At 40.8% G+C, this 16,452-nt stretch overlaps 1 protein-coding gene across 4 annotated transcripts in view; it reads left to right on the forward strand.

Moving 5' to 3' along the window:
* The window catches only part of NELL1 (neural EGFL like 1), a 337,439-nt gene extending 321,775 nt beyond the window's left edge, over positions 1–15,664 (forward strand). For all 4 annotated transcript variants that reach the window (XM_088058095.1, XM_014260240.2, XM_088058094.1 and 1 more), the window contains 3 exons: positions 10,493–10,669; positions 12,295–12,519; positions 13,763–15,664. In XM_088058095.1, the coding sequence (XP_087914221.1) occupies positions 10,493–10,669; positions 12,295–12,519; positions 13,763–13,813 (453 nt within the window). In that variant the 3' untranslated portion in view covers positions 13,814–15,664. The remainder of the gene's footprint in view (positions 1–10,492; positions 10,670–12,294; positions 12,520–13,762) is intronic.
* Positions 15,665–16,452: the final 788 nt, after the last annotated feature.

The following is a 16,452-nucleotide window of genomic DNA, read 5'->3' on the forward strand; positions in this document are numbered from 1 at the left end:
AAAGGTCCTGGAGTTTGTGCCAGGTATGTTTGGTTTATGGTTTCTTCACCCTACCCTGCCTCCCAGTCCCAGTAGCATGTTTTGGGGGTTTATTAGTAATTGCACCCAATTTGTTAAATAAGAAGCAGCCTTTTCAGCCTTTCCTTTCTTTCTTCTCCTTTGAGTCTGTTACATCACTTTTTGAGAATGTTCAGTTTCCCCTGAATGTTAAAGAGACCACCTTCTTCGTATTTAATCTGGTAAACTTCCTCTATACAGTCTGCAGCTTCTCTAGAATGAGGGCTGAGATGTCCAGAGGAGCTGATGAGGCCCCTGAACCAGGAGTAGACCCAGGTGAGGAATATCCTGAGTAGTGTGGAGAATGGGAGAGAATGGACCAGACCCTGCAGGAATTTTCTCATCCCCGAGCCTGGGAATTTTCACGTGAACAATTCAGAACTCAGACAAAGTAGGGAAATATCTGGAAGAGAATTGCCATGATGATCCTAAGGATAAAAAAAATATTGCAATAAGCTGGGCCCTTGCATATGCTTTTTGCACACTGCTAGATACTGTAGGGCAGCAGATAGAGGCAGGGGGACAGGAAGACAAATCAGCAGCTACCCCATTCGCTCAGGCTGCAGCTAAGCCAGCAGCTAAACCAGACAGTGAGCCTAAGCCACTGGCAGTTGCCACAGGAAAGAAGCACACAAGCAAGACCAATTGGCCAGTGCTCAATGATGATGATCCAGGGGAAGGACCCTCAATGCCAGTTCATGACACAAAATCAGAAGTCAAAGCAACTGACACACAATCAGAAGTTACTATTGATTGTTTTTCCCTGAACACCTTTGTGACCTAAGAAAGGATTACACTCGACAACCTGATGAATCTATAATTTAGTTGGTTAGTCCATCTGTGGGGACTCTGCAGGTGAAGCTACTATTCTGGATGGTACTGAAGCAAAACATTTGGGATCCCTGTTGCATGATCCAGTTATTGACCAAGGAATGATGAGGGGGCTAACTCTCAGTCTCTAGGCACGGGTCCTGGGAAGCGTGGCACCAAGATATCTGTGTACAGATGATCTCTATATACAGCAAACTCATTGGAAGACTATAGAACAAGGGATTCAACACTTGAGAGAAATGACAGTGGCAGAGATTGTCTATTCAGATGACCTAAACACTAGGAATCCAGACTTGATACCATATACATCCATGATGTGGCGAAAACTTGTTCGACTTGGGCCACAAGAATACACTTCTGCTTTAGCAATAATGAAGCGGGATGGCAGAGAGGAGACAATGCTTGATATGGCAAAGAAGCTCCAAGCATATGCAGATGCTGTGCATGGCCCCACTCATGCAAGAATCGCAGCTGTGGAAACATGTCTGCAGAAATTAGAAGACAAGATGGAGGAGAATCACAAGAAACTCTGGGAGGAGATTAAAGAGGGCTTTCTCCAAATCTCAGCAATACAGATCAGAAGTTCTGGTACCAAACGCAGAAGTCCCCCAGATAGGGAGAGAAAGTACATCCCACGAGCTGAGCTGTGGTTCTTCCTGCATGACTGTGGAGAAGACATGAGGAGATGGGATGGGAAATCTACTGCTGCTCTGACAAAATGGGTGTGTGAATTGGAAGACAGCAAGACTCAGAGAGGAAGTTCCACCAAAAAGAAAGCAGCTCCACTAGCCCATAGCCAAACTGCCAGGTACGATGATGATGACACCATGTCTGATCCCCTTGAAGAAACCTCCAAGACAGATACTAAGGGAAAGAAGGATAACCAGGCTTAGAGGGGCCATGCCTCTAGCTAGGTATATGCTAAGGAAAACCGTGTATTTTTGGACTGTGTGGGTTCATTGACCTGGCATGTCAGAACCACAAAAATATGAGGCCTTGGTTGACACTTGATGCGCAGTGCACATTAATCCCATCGAGACATGTGGGGACAGAATCTGTTTCTATTGCTGGTGTCACAGAGGGATCACAGGACTTTACTTTGGTGGAAGCTAATATGAGCCTAACTGGAAATGAGTGGATTTTACTGTGACTGGCCCGGAGGCCCCATGCATTTTGGGTATAGACTTCCTCCAAAGTGAGTATTTCAAAGACCCAAAGGCGCAGGTGGGTGTTTGGGACAGCAGCAGTAGACACAGAGCGTCAAGCAATTGAACACCTTGCCTGGACTATCTGAGAACCCATCTGCAGTAGCACTGCAGGGGGAAGAGCAGCAAGTACCAATTGCCACCTCAACGGTGCACCGCTGACAGTATAGAACAACTCAAGATACTGTGATCCCCATCCACAAGATGATCCATGAGCTAGAAAGCCAAAGGGTGGTCAGCAAAACCCACTCACCCTTCAACAGCCCCATTTGGCCTGTGTGCAAGTCTGACAGAGAATGGAGATTGACTGTGGGCTATCGTGCCTTGAATGAAGTGATTCCACTGCTGAGCGCTGCCGTGCCAGACATGCTGGAGCTCCAGTACGAGCTGGAGTCCAAGGCAGCAAAGTGGTACACCACTATTGACAGTGCCAACACATTTTTCTCCATTCCTCTGGCAGAATGCAGGTCTCAGTTTACTTTCACCTGGAGGGCCATGCAGTACCACCTGGAACTGACTGCCCCAGGGGTGGAAACACAGCCCCACCATCTGCCATGGACTCATGGATCCAAACTGCACTAGAAAAGGGTGAGGCTCCAGAACATTTGCAGTACATCAATGACATCATTATGTACAGGAACACGGCAGCAGAGGTCTTTGAGAAAGGAGAGAAAATCATTCAGATTCTCCTGAAAGCCGGTTTCACAAACAAAAGAGCAAAGTTAAGGGACCTGCTCAAGAGATCCAGTTCCTGGGAGTAAAGTGGCAAGATGGATGGCATCAGATTCCCACCCATGTCATCAACAAGATCATAGTAATGTCTCCACTGACCAGCAAGAAGGAAACCCAAGCTTTCCTAGGTGCCATAAGTTTTTGGAGGATGCACATTCCAGAGTACAGCCAGATTGTGAGCCCTCTCTACCTGGTTACCCGAAAAAGGAATGATTTCCACTGGGACCCTGAACAGCAGCAAGCCTTTGCCCAGATCAAGCAGGAGATCGCTCATGCAGTAGCCCTTGGCCCAGTCAAGATGAGATCAGATGTGAAGAGCATGCTCTACTCTACAGCCAGGGGCAATGGCTTGTCCTGGAGCTTTTGGCAGAAGGTGCCTGGTGAGACTTGCGGCTGACCACTGGGATTCTGGAGTCAAAGCTACAGAAGGTCTGAAGCCAACTACATTCCCACAGAGAAGGAAATTTCAGCAGCCTGTGAAGGAGTTCAAGCCACTTCAGAGGTGATTGGCACAGAAGCATAACTCCTCCTGGCACCCCAACTGCCAGTGCTGGGGTGGATGCAAAAAGCAAAGGTTCCCTCCATTCCACCAATGCCACATGGAGCAAGTGGATTGCTCTCATCACACAGCACACCCGTATTGGAAAACTGACTTGCCCTGGGATTTTGGAGATAATTACAAACTGTTCGTAAGGTAAAAACTTTTGTCTCACTGATGAAGAGGAGCAGGAACAAGTGACACGGGCTGAAGAAGCTTCACCGTACAACCAACTGCCAGCAGAAGAAACACGTTACGCTCTTTTCGCTGATGGTTCCTGTCACATCATAGGGATGAACCGAAAGTGGAAAGCAGCCGTATGGAGACCCACACGACAGGTCGCAGAAGCTACTGAAGGAGAAGGTAGATCAAGCCAACTTGCTGAACTCAAAGCTGTTCAACTGGCCCTGGACACTGCTGAAAGAGAGAAGTTGTCACACTATATTGGGAACAGCGAAGCACGACATGGACTCTCTTCTGGATTGCACAAGAGAGCAAGTTTTATTACTCCAGATCTTCTTTTATAGACAGGTCTGAGAAAGTCCAGAAAGGTAAAACTCTCATTGGTCGTTAAACCAACACATCACCATCACTGGACAATTGGGAACAACACCCCTTGACCATTTCTTGCAAGTAAACAAGGGTCCAAACAACACCTGCAATAGTTGTTTCCCATCTCCAAGGACTGTTTGGATTCCTCCTTATGATTTCTCAGGCCAGAGTGGATGAGAACCATTTGGTGGTTTGGTTTTTGCATGGTCTGATTTTTTTCCAAACTGGCTTTGGGGCTCTGTGAAAACAGCAATTCTCTTGTGTGTCAGTTTTTCCTTTGATGAGAACAATTTTATGTTCATACCTCTGATGCTTTTGAAGAATGTATAACTGATTCAGTGAGGAAAGTGAGAAGGAAGAGGTAGTAATAAGATGCTATATGTTATTACTCACCTAAAGAAAATAAAGTTTTCTATATATATTTCTAAATTTTCTATGTATTTCTCAGGGCTACTGCCAGAGTGACTTAGTGAGTCACACTAAGTTGTGTGACTTAGTTTCACACAGACTCTGTGCTTCCTGCCTGCTTTCTCGCATTCAGCATCCATAAGAAGTGGCCAAAGCTCTACTTCTACACTGATTCATGGATGTGGAGAGAGCCAGTGCTCTGTGGGTATGGCTGGAGAAGTGGACAAATGCTAATTGACAGTGCAGGAGAAAACAAATTTGGGCTGCTGAAGAATGGAAAGACATCGCTACCAGGGTAGAGAAACTGTCTGTGAAAGTCCGTCATGTAGATGCCCATGTCCCCAAAAGTCAGGCTAATGAGGAGCACTAAAACAATGAACAGATGGATCAGGCTGCAAAGATAGAGGTATCAAAGACAGACTTAGATTGACAACACAAGAGAGAGTTATTCCTAGCTTGATGGGCCCATGTTGCCTCAGGTCATCAGGGTAGAGATGTCACTAGTGGGCATGAGACCAAGGGGTAGATTTAACCATGGACAGTATTTCTCAGGTTATCCATGACTGTGAGATGTGTGCTGCAATCAAGCAGGCCAAGCGGTTGAAGCCGCTATGGTACGGTGGGCATTGGTCCAAATATAGGTATGGGGAAGCCTGGCAGATTGACTACATCACACTGCCCCAAACCCACCAAGGCAAGCATCACGTGCTCACAATGGTAGAAGCCACCACTGGATGGTTGGAAACCTACCCTGTGCCTCATGCCACTGCCTAGAACACCATCCTGGGACTTGGAAAGCAAGTCCTTTGGAGGCATGGTACCCCTGAAAGGATTAAGTCAGACAATGGGACACATTTCAAGAATAGCCTTATAAACACCTGGGCTAGGGAACATGGCATTGAGTGGGTGTACCATATCCCCTACCATGCACCAGCTGCAGGAAAAGTGGAGAGGTACAATGGATTGTTAAAACCACCTTGAAAGCATTGTGTGGGGGATCTTTCAAATTTGGGAGTAGCGTCTAGCAAAGGCTACCTGGTTAGTTAACACCTGAGGTTCCACCAACTGAGCAGGCCCTGCTCAATCTGAGCCCCTGCATACAGTAGATGGAGACAAAGTCCCAGTGGTACATGTCAGTGGTTTGCTAGAGAAGACAGTCTGGATCAATTCTGCATTGAATACACACAAACCCATTCGTGTGGTTGTCTTTGCTTAGGGGCCAGGTTGCACATGGTGGATAATGCAGAAAGATGGAACAACACGATGTGTACCTCAGGGAGATCTGATTGTTGGATGAGAACCATGAGTAAATATCACTGCTGAACATCACTACCCTTGTCTGTATATATATGTGTGTATGTATAATATAATGTATGTGTTCGTAGAGTTAGAATATATATTAGTTTTGATAATACGTTAATGATATAGGTATAAGGGGTGGAATGTCCTGGGCTGACTTATGATGCAGGTATCCCCAATCGCCTGTTCAGTTTATGTTACATATTAAGTTCTACACCTTTAAGATTGGTTCCAAGAGTGAAGTAGGGGGAAGAAGAAATGTGCAGTTTGTTTGCAGAAACTGCACTCACTCCCCTGCATGCTTCTCTGGACTGTGTTGTCTGCAGCACAGACAGACAGTGAGACAGAGCTCTCCTTTGCTTTTAGTTAGTTTTTAGCTAGCTGAAGCAGAGAAGTTCCCCGGACTGTATTTTTTTTCCTTTTTCCTTGAACCTGTTCAAACTTGCTTTGGACTGAAAACCCAGACAAACCCTGTGGCCCACCAGGGCCTAGGCCTTGGCACTTTCCAGCACCAGAGGGACTGATAAGAACCTGAGAGAGCTGTGCTACACTCCATGAAAATTACTTTTTTGGATTTGCCATCTCATCAAACAGTGAGAGGCTTTATTGTTTAATATTATTCAATTTCTGTTAAATAAACAGTTTTTTCCACTTTTCTCCAAAGGAATATTTCTCTCAAACCAGTTGGAGGAGGGGCTTGAATTTGCTTTCTGGTGGGACCCCATTTGGAGGTTTTCTCCCAAATTTGCCCTATACCAGGACAGTATTTTTGTTTGGTTTTTTCCCCCCTGGAAATTACCTTTTTTTTTTCTTTGTATGGTAACCGAGTTAGAATATTTGGCTCTGCTTTTCTGATTTTCACTAGTTAACAGAGGAATGCTGTCTTTGAAATTAGAAGAATTTTAGAAACACAGTAATCTGAGAAGTGGTTGGTCTTTTATGGTCACTTTGACCTGATTTGTTCATAGTATGGATAAAGTTGTCCAAAGGCACAGCAGAGAACTATAGGCCCATATATGAGTTCAGGTAAAATTAGGTTTTGGCCTCTGCGAGAAGCTGAAGTTGACCATGGGAATTGGCCTGTCAGTCTCCATATCTCAGTGCTTGGGAGCCAGAGAAGCATGAGAGGGTTTGAATGGGAACAAAGGGAAAGAGGTATTTTGAAGTTGCAAAGAAGCTGAAAGTCTCACCCTTTCTGTTTTGATGTGGTGTAGCAGAAAGGAAAATGAAGATGTAAGAGTGAATACAACCTAAAAAGTACACTGCTAGTTTGGGCTCAGTAGGGAATATGTTCTTGTTAGTTGCTATATTTTTTACTTTGAGTAGCCTCAAGCTCCCTAAAACTCCTCCTTTCAGAAGCTGAAGTGTACAACTTTACTGAATATATATCAAGCTTTTATTGTAATCTTGCAGAATGGGCAATCTTATGAAAGGATTTCCAGTCAATAGAATAAGCAGTTTTATACATGTGAAGACATCTGGTCTGCCTTTGTATAATTATTAGTATTCACATTTTAGATTGCTTGCAATTTATTTGCCATTTCTCATTACATGTATTTCTTATGTTGAATATTCTTACTAGTATGTGAAAATACAAAAATTATTAACTAGTACATAGTTTCAACTGAGCCTGACATTGTTGTTATGACTCTTACTATGTGTCTTCCTCGCTTCACTTCTTCCCTCTGTGAATTAACATTTGCATTTAATTCCATTCCAGTAGCTGCCTGTTTCAGCACCAAATTCTTGTCTATAGAACAGGGAAAATAGGAAGAGCTCCTTACATATCACATCTCAGGCAAAATGTGAAGTCTTCACTCAGTGCTTAATGAAATACATTTTTATACATCCTGATAGCTTCCAATACACCAGACTACTTCTCAAATCTCTCCCTTTCATGCAGTTCCATGGAGAACTGGCCCTGCTTGATCTTTTGCAGTCTGCTCAGTTTGCAGTGGGGAAAAGAGCAGAATGTAACTAAACCATTCTTTATACTACTTACTCAAATTTTGCAATGATCCTACTTACTTGTTTTATCCAGGAGGCAAATCAGCATTTCAGTTTTGAAATAAAACTGTCTTTTCTTTTGCTATAATTATTCTGTCAAAGGACAGGTGGATATATTTTATGCACTGGCTGAAACACATAGTTACCATCTTTAAAATATTTTTACTTACATTCTGGTGCAAAAGAAATTAAATATGTTAACCTTACTTAATGAACTTCAAAACTATTTGTGAAGAAGAATGCTGTGGAATATAGGAAATTATATCACTTCATTTATATAATGAAGCAAAGTGTCATTATTGAAGCACAGGCTGTTTCAGTGTTTCACTGGACCTAGTGTCTTCAAACCATTCTTGTTCATCTAAATGTACATAAAGTTTACAAAATCATCAATTCTCAAAACTATAAATTAACATTGTTCCTTAAGTATATTTGACATGTCTTGTATAAGCTTCTTTCTGAACTGGTGTGGATTTAATATGCCATCAGATTTAAGGCTGGTAGAATTTGGAGCAGGAAGCTATTGTGCTCTCATGAAATAAGCCAAGCCTTGCTGTGCAGTCTGGCTATGTCTGGGCTTTCGAGTTTGTCATCTGGTTAAGACAACCTTCCCTTCCCTGTATTAAAAAGGCCTGGGAGATACATGCAGCACTGGGAGCAGGAGGATCTGCCAAGCTGATGTGTGTTCCTGAGGATGAGAACCATTTGGTGGTTTGGTTTTTGCATGGTCTGATTTTTTTCCAAACTGGCTTTGGGGCTCTGTGAAAACAGCAATTCTCTTGTGTGTCAGTTTTTCCTTTGATGAGAACAATTTTATGTTCATACCTCTGATGCTTTTGAAGAATGTATAACTGATTCAGTGAGGAAAGTGAGAAGGAAGAGGTAGTAATAAGATGCTATATGTTATTACTCACCTAAAGAAAATAAAGTTTTCTATATATATTTCTAAATTTTCTATGTATTTCTCAGGGCTACTGCTGAGCTGCAAAGATGCACATGAGATAGTGTAGCTTATGAGGCTTATGAGGCACAAAACACAGATGCTTAGAGACAATACAGAGTAGCAGTGTATTATGATTACCAAAAATTCTCTGGTAAAATCATCAGGTCTTTTCAGTGTTCTGAAATGTGGAAAGTAAAGGCAGCAGAGAACATGCTCATAGAATTACCGGTAGTGTCACCAGCCAAAAGGGGGATTTTGAAAACTGATCTTGAAAGCTTAGAAAGTGAATTGCATTTAAGCAGATGGGCTGTTGTTAGACATTTTTAATCAGCACAGAAGAGGAGAGAGACTGCCATGGCTGAGTTTCCCTGGATTCTTGTCACAGCCCTACATGCCTGGAGCTGGTCATCCTGACAGGGCTGCTGGGCTAAGCTGGCTTTTAATGTGCAGTTGGACCTGGCCAAACTCATGGCTAAGGAAATGGGCTGCTACCATTCTTCCTTGTGATTTACTCAGACTGCTGAGTAAGGAGATAAAGTTTGTTTATCCTCCTCCCACAGCTAAAGTGGCAATCTAGCCACTAGTACAAAATACTTACCTGAGTTTGATACAAGATTGAACAGAGCTTGTACAGTAATATATGCCCTGCAGTTGGCAAAAGTGGTTCAGATCCTTGTTAACTTGGCATTTTCTACTTTCTCATAATTTTGTGTTGTCTTCAGCTTTGCTTGTTAGGCATAAGAAATAATGATAATTATTTTTACAACAGCAAGGAATACTCTAATCCATTCAAAACTATGATGAAATGCAGCAGTGACACTGAACTGATCTGGCATTGTGATTCCCTGATGCTGCTTTTGTACGTGTTGCACTGTGGACAAGATTGGCTTTGCTTTAAAACAGGAACCAAACCCTGGTTCCTACATCAGATCATAAGCAGTCATCCCCCCTGCTACAAGCTGAGCAACCTGCTTTAGTGGAAGGTGTCTCTGCCTATGGTGGGTGGGTTAGAAAAATATGAGCTTTAGTGTTCCTTCCAACCCAAACCATTCTGTGATCCTTTGCTGTGCTTCTGGCTTTTTTGTCTGCCTGTGGAAAAGACATCCTGGGCTTCACTCACTCTTATTAGAAATAAGTTTTTTCAAGGATCAGAGGAAATAAATTCCCTTGCATTGAAAGGTGTTCCTATATTTGGTGGCAATGAAATTCTCTTCCTTACATCAGATAATAGACTCAAAACAAAGTTCCCATGAGGCTAGGAAAAACTGCAATGAAATGAATAGAGTTGCTTTAGGAGTTGCATAGTTGTGATCCAAAGCAGAATATAGCTTTATCCAGGCCCTCTGTAATACATGCACTGAATTATAATGAATGATGATAAGTTCTTTTTATCTTTAAGCTGGTGTACTGTAGGTCCAGATGTGGAAAAGGCACAGAGGTCAGAATAAAGAACAGTTAGTGCTACTGTGATTGTGCTATATTTTGCTCTGGTTAAGTTTAAGGGACCACCTTTATTCAACCTATTTTCTTCACAGTGGTACTTTCAGTCAAAATAATGCTAAATAAATATTATATGTATTAGAGTGGCAATTGCTTGAACAGTTTGTTGATGTAACCAGTGAGATATGAAATTGCTTCACTGTATTTCACTGAGATACTAACTGCTTTTAAATTCAGTTGGCTGGAGACAGTCAAAGTGTTCTCAGATTCAGACAGAATTGGGTTCATGCACTGACAGAAACTGGGATAGTACTGGTATTTGTTGTATTTTAACAGGCAAGATCCAGTCCTTATTGGCATGGAATACACTAAGAAATTAGTATTTCCTGATAAGCCAAATATATACCCTTTGATGTATACACCCTGTGACCTGACTGTCTTGCAGTTTGTGGTTGATGTCAGGTCAATGTGTCCTCACAGGATGGGAAGATTTTCTGCCGGCGAACAGCCTGTGACTGCAGGAACCCCAGCGCTGACCTCTTCTGCTGCCCAGAGTGTGACACTCGTGTTACCAGCCAGTGCCTCGACCAGACTGGGCACAAGCTTTACCGCAGCGGGGACAACTGGACCTACAGCTGCCAGCAGTGCCGTTGCCTGGTATGAGCAAAGCAGTTTGGATAGGAGTAAGAATAATAATGATTATGACTTTTAGCAAAACAGACCTGGAGGCAGGCTCATGGCTCTTTCTTCACCTGCTTTTCAGATGGGGCGTGATGATAAAGCACTTATAGAGCCCCAGAGAACTGAAAGCTACACCATCAGTTTTTCTCTTACTGCTGAATAAATAGGTCTAATGAGAATTGTAAGCTTGACTAAAGCTTGGAAACCTTGACACTTTAATAATTTTAGCATTAGTCTACTTTTGAGAACTTCTATAAGGTTGTCTGATCTTTTAATGACTTTTTAAAACCTTTTATGCAAGTGATGGAGTTGGTTGGAGAACTTTCTGTTTTAATTACATCTGGTGGGCCTGTTTTGTCAAAAGGAACAATAAATTTATTTCTTGATGTATTTGAATTCTGCAAATCTGGAAACATGGGGTGCCAGTGCCACTGTATAAATTAGAAAAAAAATTACCAAATAAGGATAAAAAAAGACTGAAATTACTAGGAAAACATACTAAATAAAGAACACTTATTTTCTCATTAGACACTATAGATTATTCCCTTAAAGCTTTAGGTTTTCCATAGTTATACTAATTAGTGTATCAATGAAGTTCATTAAAGTGATCAGTTTTCCATTTATAGCTATCTGTAACATACTCTTTATATATGTTAATAATCAAGAGGTGTCTGAGCATCAGGAAGGAAATTGCATTCAAAGTTAAGTCACTGTCATGAGGTAATTATCCATAATGCACAGAGTAAGTACTGAGGTTGTGGCTTGCAGTTTCTTGCCTAATTTTATGATTGGGAAAACATCCAGAGCTGTAAAACGGTGATGACCTAAATCAGTGTTGTATTTTAGGTTCTGTACAGTGTGTGATATTCCCAGCATCTGAAGTGTTTACTGAGCAGTATAGTGCAAGTTATTGAAGACCTTTCCAGGTTAAATTTAGACACACAGAGATATACCCTGCAGAAGTGACCTGATGTTTCTGTCTTCTCCATGTCTTTATCTATCAAACTGTTTCAAGGGTTTTTTTCAAATAAAAGTAATAATAAAGTAAAAATAAATAAGTAATGGAATAAAATGAGTCAGTGGAACATAAATGGTATTGCTCTAACAATAAAGTTGATATTGGCAGTTGCTACTTAAATTGATGTTCAGTGCTTCTCCAACATACAAACCTACATCTATCTGCAGTGTTAATTTTCTATTTAAACCCTTGCTGTGATCCTGCAGAGATGTTTATGTGGCCAGGAGAAGAAAGAGTGCATGAATCTGCAAGGCAATCACAGCAAAAATTATAGTTTGTAGAAAATATAAGTACCCAGTGTTTAACCCTGCCTTCTTCTTCTTCTTACCAAAGAACTCAAGTTCTCCTGCTATGATGATGATAGTGTTGTTTAGTCAGGAATCAACCAAATGATAATCTGCTACATTTAGGAAACTTCAGATCAGTATTCAAAGGTGTATTTGTATGATCAACCAAACTGAGGTCTGAACTATTCACTTCATTGCAAATTTGGCAAAGCAACACTTTTCCATTCAAAAAGGTACAGAGTTTCTTGTTGGTTCATAAATGGCAAGTTCAGTGACATTTGCTTCAATATTTATAGGAAGGGGAGGTGGATTGTTGGCCTCTTCAGTGTCCAACCCTCAACTGCGAGTACACAGCCATCTCAGAAGGAGAGTGCTGTCCTCACTGTGTCAGTGATCCCTGCCTGGCTGACAACATCACCTATGACATCAGGAAAACTTGTCCAGATGGCTATGGAATCACAAGGCTTAGTGGCGCAGTATGGACAATGGTGGGATCTCCTTGTACAACCTGCAAATGCAAGGTACGGTGGGCCAGGTGGAATGGTCATGGAATATACCTGTTAAAGTTGGGGTCTTTTTCTGCCCCTGGAGGCTCACATTAAGATTTTGGGGAAGTAAATGAGACCAGAGGGGCTACAGAAAACCCATGTGTTTTTTATCTGGTAGAGTATAAGCAAAACAATTCTCTCCTTGTTGAAAATGTTGAGCACAGATATGTTAATATCCTAGTGCAACTTTAAGACATTCTCTTGAAGTGCCCTTCAGGCATTCTCAGTATGAGTCAAGGGTAACATTTCAATAATTCCCTATTATTGAAGTGGAAGTTCATGAAAATATGTATTACAGAGCTAATAAGCTGAGGCAAAAACACTAATATAAAAGTTTCACCAGCAAGTACAAAAGTAAAAAGGTGTTGCAGCTCTGAGATAAAGGCACTCCTACAATAGTGATGGGAAGGGAATGTCACAGGTTCTGTTCCCAGATCTCATCAAGACGTGTTTAATCCAATGGCTGTCATGCAGGAGTGCAGTCTATTTCCCTTGCTTTGTGCAGTGATGACCCCACTGTGCTAATATCAGAATTATGAAAATGTTGGTTTGGGTTATATAAAATGTTCTTCTGTTTACTCTGGGAGAGAAAGCTATTGCCCCAGGGCTTTAAATTATTGAAGGTAGCTTTTCTGCCACTCTTGAGTTTTTTCTTCTGCAGATTTGTGATGGGTTAAAAAAAAAGAAAAGTAAAAAAAAAGCTCATTTGGGCTTTTAGTAGTTGCTGTACTTTTTTATTACATAAGATAGCTTTATAAATGACTATATGTTAGAATAGAGATAGATAAGATACTTAACAATGGATTATATTTCAGAGCTGTATGTTGTTTATGTTGCCCCCATCCCCTCCATATCTGCCATGAACAAGAATCTGAACTTTCTGCTAATTTCAGACAAGCAGAAAGCTTTCCTGTGTGGATCACATCAAAATTCTCTCCATTAACTTTCTTGCATGAGAGAAAAATCCAGTCATCTATTGCCACTGCAGTGCTGTATTTTATTATGGGGACCACATGCAGGTTTCAAGTTCCTGTGGTAGTTCAGGCCAAGTCAGTACTATTTGGCAAAGTTGGCCTCCTCAAAGAGGAGCTGGGAGTAATGCCAACACCCTAGATGCTGGGGGGCAGGTATTTTTAGGCGGTAGATGTGTCAGGGATGCACCTGTCTCTGCATGCCACCAGCCCCTGTGACTTGTTCTTCTTGTTTGTCCATGCAGAATGGGAATGTCTGCTGCTCGGTGGATTTAGAGTGTCTCAACAATAACTGACCGGGTCAGACTGGACTGTGCCAAGGGAGGAAAACTGCTGGAGTTAACACCTGAAAGGAAGCTGTATGCATTGGCATTTTATGCAACAGACAATTACCAAAGTCTCCGAACAAGGAAGATGTTTGGGAGTTGCCTTTGGGACCTATCACTATGCTCATCCTTGCTAGCCTTGTCTGGGTGACTTCAGTACAGTGCATAGAAATCAATGGTTGCTACAAGTTTCTTCAGTGTTGTAAATTAAACACCTTACCTGTCAAGAAATTTTCAAATATGTTTAAATTATTTCATGGGTAAACTAATGCTATATTTTTGTTTTAACTCATGTATTGACAACATTGATAGAATTCAGCTCTTATTGCTTTGAATTTAGATTTTACAAATAAGACAGCCTGTTGTGATTTTGTCCCATGATATCACATACTTGGTTCCAAGGTCCCTGTTAGATGTATTTATGAAAATATGTATGTATGTACAGTCAGATTTCATAGTACTTATATTTCACAGCTGTCCAACATTTTAAAGCATTCAGAGGTATGGACAGAATGAAAGTAATCGAAATAAGACTGTCTTAAAGCTATAAAATTAAATGCCATGAACTGAATGAAATGGCAGAATAAGCACTTTCTTCTTCAAACATGCAGAGCAGCAACAATACTTCTATAGTGAGAAATGGAACTAAAATCCTATCCCACTGCCAATTCAATACATATTCAAGAAAGAATCACCAGTCATTATCAGTATTCTGTTTAGTATAATTCCTCTGGATTAAACAGTGCTAAAGCAGTCAGAGACCCTTAAGATGATATAGTTTGAGTAGGTTAGAATTTGCTTGCATTTGTAGCAGCATTGATGAGTTCAGAATTTTGCCTCTTTTGTGTTTACAGTAATAATGATGTCCATCATCCTCAGTCACTGCTGCCATAGTGACGAAGGGCAGAGGTACCTGTTCCAGTGATATGCAGGACAGAGCACCTTAATGCTTAGTAACTTCCATTACCAACAGCTCAGAAACAGATTTTATCTTCTCATATTTTATGACATTCAAAAATACTTAAATTTACTGTGTTGCTGAGGACCTAAGTTTAGACAGGAATTTAAATCAAGACTCTTAGCCCTGTATGGAGGTTAGAACTTAGATTCTCTTCAGCTAATATGTATTTTTTTTATGAGGCTAGAAAGTCTGTGGCATTAGAACAAGAATATATTTCTATGGCAATGCATCTACAGCTTAAATGTCACATTTTTAATGTCCTGTTGTGTTTTGTTCTGCTCATTTGTGTAGTTTTTTTGTTGTTGTTGTTTATTTAATTAAACACACAATATATGGAAAAGATTGCAGAAATAGATATAGTGGCTACAGTTCGGAAAGTCTACATTTGTGAGTTTTTCTTAGTTTCATGCAGAAAATGTGAAACTGATTAATAAGAAAGAAGTGTGACTATACAGTGAAAATATTAGTTGTCTTTTAAATGAAGTACTATTATGTTTATAAGGGGACAGTGGCAAAGAATATAAAATTACTTTCAGACATTCAGATAACTTTATTCCAATTTTTTAAACAGGTTTTGTTTTAGTTAACAGCTTTGTGTGGTAAAGTTAAATTTATTTTCTTAAAATGCCCCATCATTTTCAGCTAATAATATATTGACTCTATTTGCATTGCCCTTATGATTGTATAATAAGGGAGAGGGTTCTGTTTTATATGATACTCAAAGGATGTTTGTAAATCATAATGTCAGCTCATTTTGTATATCATATTGTAAAACCCAATGGTAATTCAGTTGGATAAGATGTCCAGTGGGCTGAGATATGAAGGGGAATGATTTAAAATTTGTGGGCATCTAAATAAACTCCTGTGTACAGATTGCTTTCCCTGAGTTTTATTAGCAGGGTTGTAAAACACTGATCAATGTCCTTTCCAGCTTGAACTCATGATGTTGCAAAAAAGGAGAAAAAGTGTTTGCCCAGAGGTGTAGCATCAGAGCGGTAAGGAATATGTCATTTATACTCAGGCAGAATCATATATTCCAGTCTGTCATACTGTATTTCTGAAGCTCTGTAAATGGATTAAAGACAGTGCAGGCTCTGAAAATCATTCTTTTCCCTTCTACCTTGTAGTGAAGCCCTTTCCCAGGATGCCTTCTGGAAGCTCCAGACCTTTTAGGATCATATCATTTAGGACCACAGAAGTTCACACTTTTCCACTGCAGACCAATTTTCTTCCAGAGCTCAAATGCAAATTAATTCAGTAAAACCCTTTCAGTGCATTTTATACAGCATTACATGTCATTATCTTCAGAATGATACAGCTTGAATTGTTTACACAAAGTCAAAATATTGACACACACCTGTTTATCTTGCATTTTAAGCAGTTGTCCTGGCTGTGATGAACATTTCCTCAAAAGTAATTTGATCACTAGTCACATCACATGTACATTCAGAATACTCAGAAGCCCCAGCCCGAGCTCAAAGAGAACATTATGGAGGAAAACTTAATTCCCTGTGTCCTATGTTACCAAGTAAGAACTTCCAAAACTTCTTTCTTGATGAAATTCCCTATTCCCAATAAAGATATGGGCACTAAAATGAAAATGCTGAAAAAAACTAATGTTTTTTACAATAATTTAAGAAAATTACCC

Source organism: Pseudopodoces humilis, chromosome 7 (genome assembly GCF_049639895.1).
Source record: "Pseudopodoces humilis isolate 2021_Gansu_Grassland_sample_001 chromosome 7, ASM4963989v1, whole genome shotgun sequence".
Taxonomy (NCBI): domain Eukaryota; kingdom Metazoa; phylum Chordata; class Aves; order Passeriformes; family Paridae; genus Pseudopodoces; species Pseudopodoces humilis.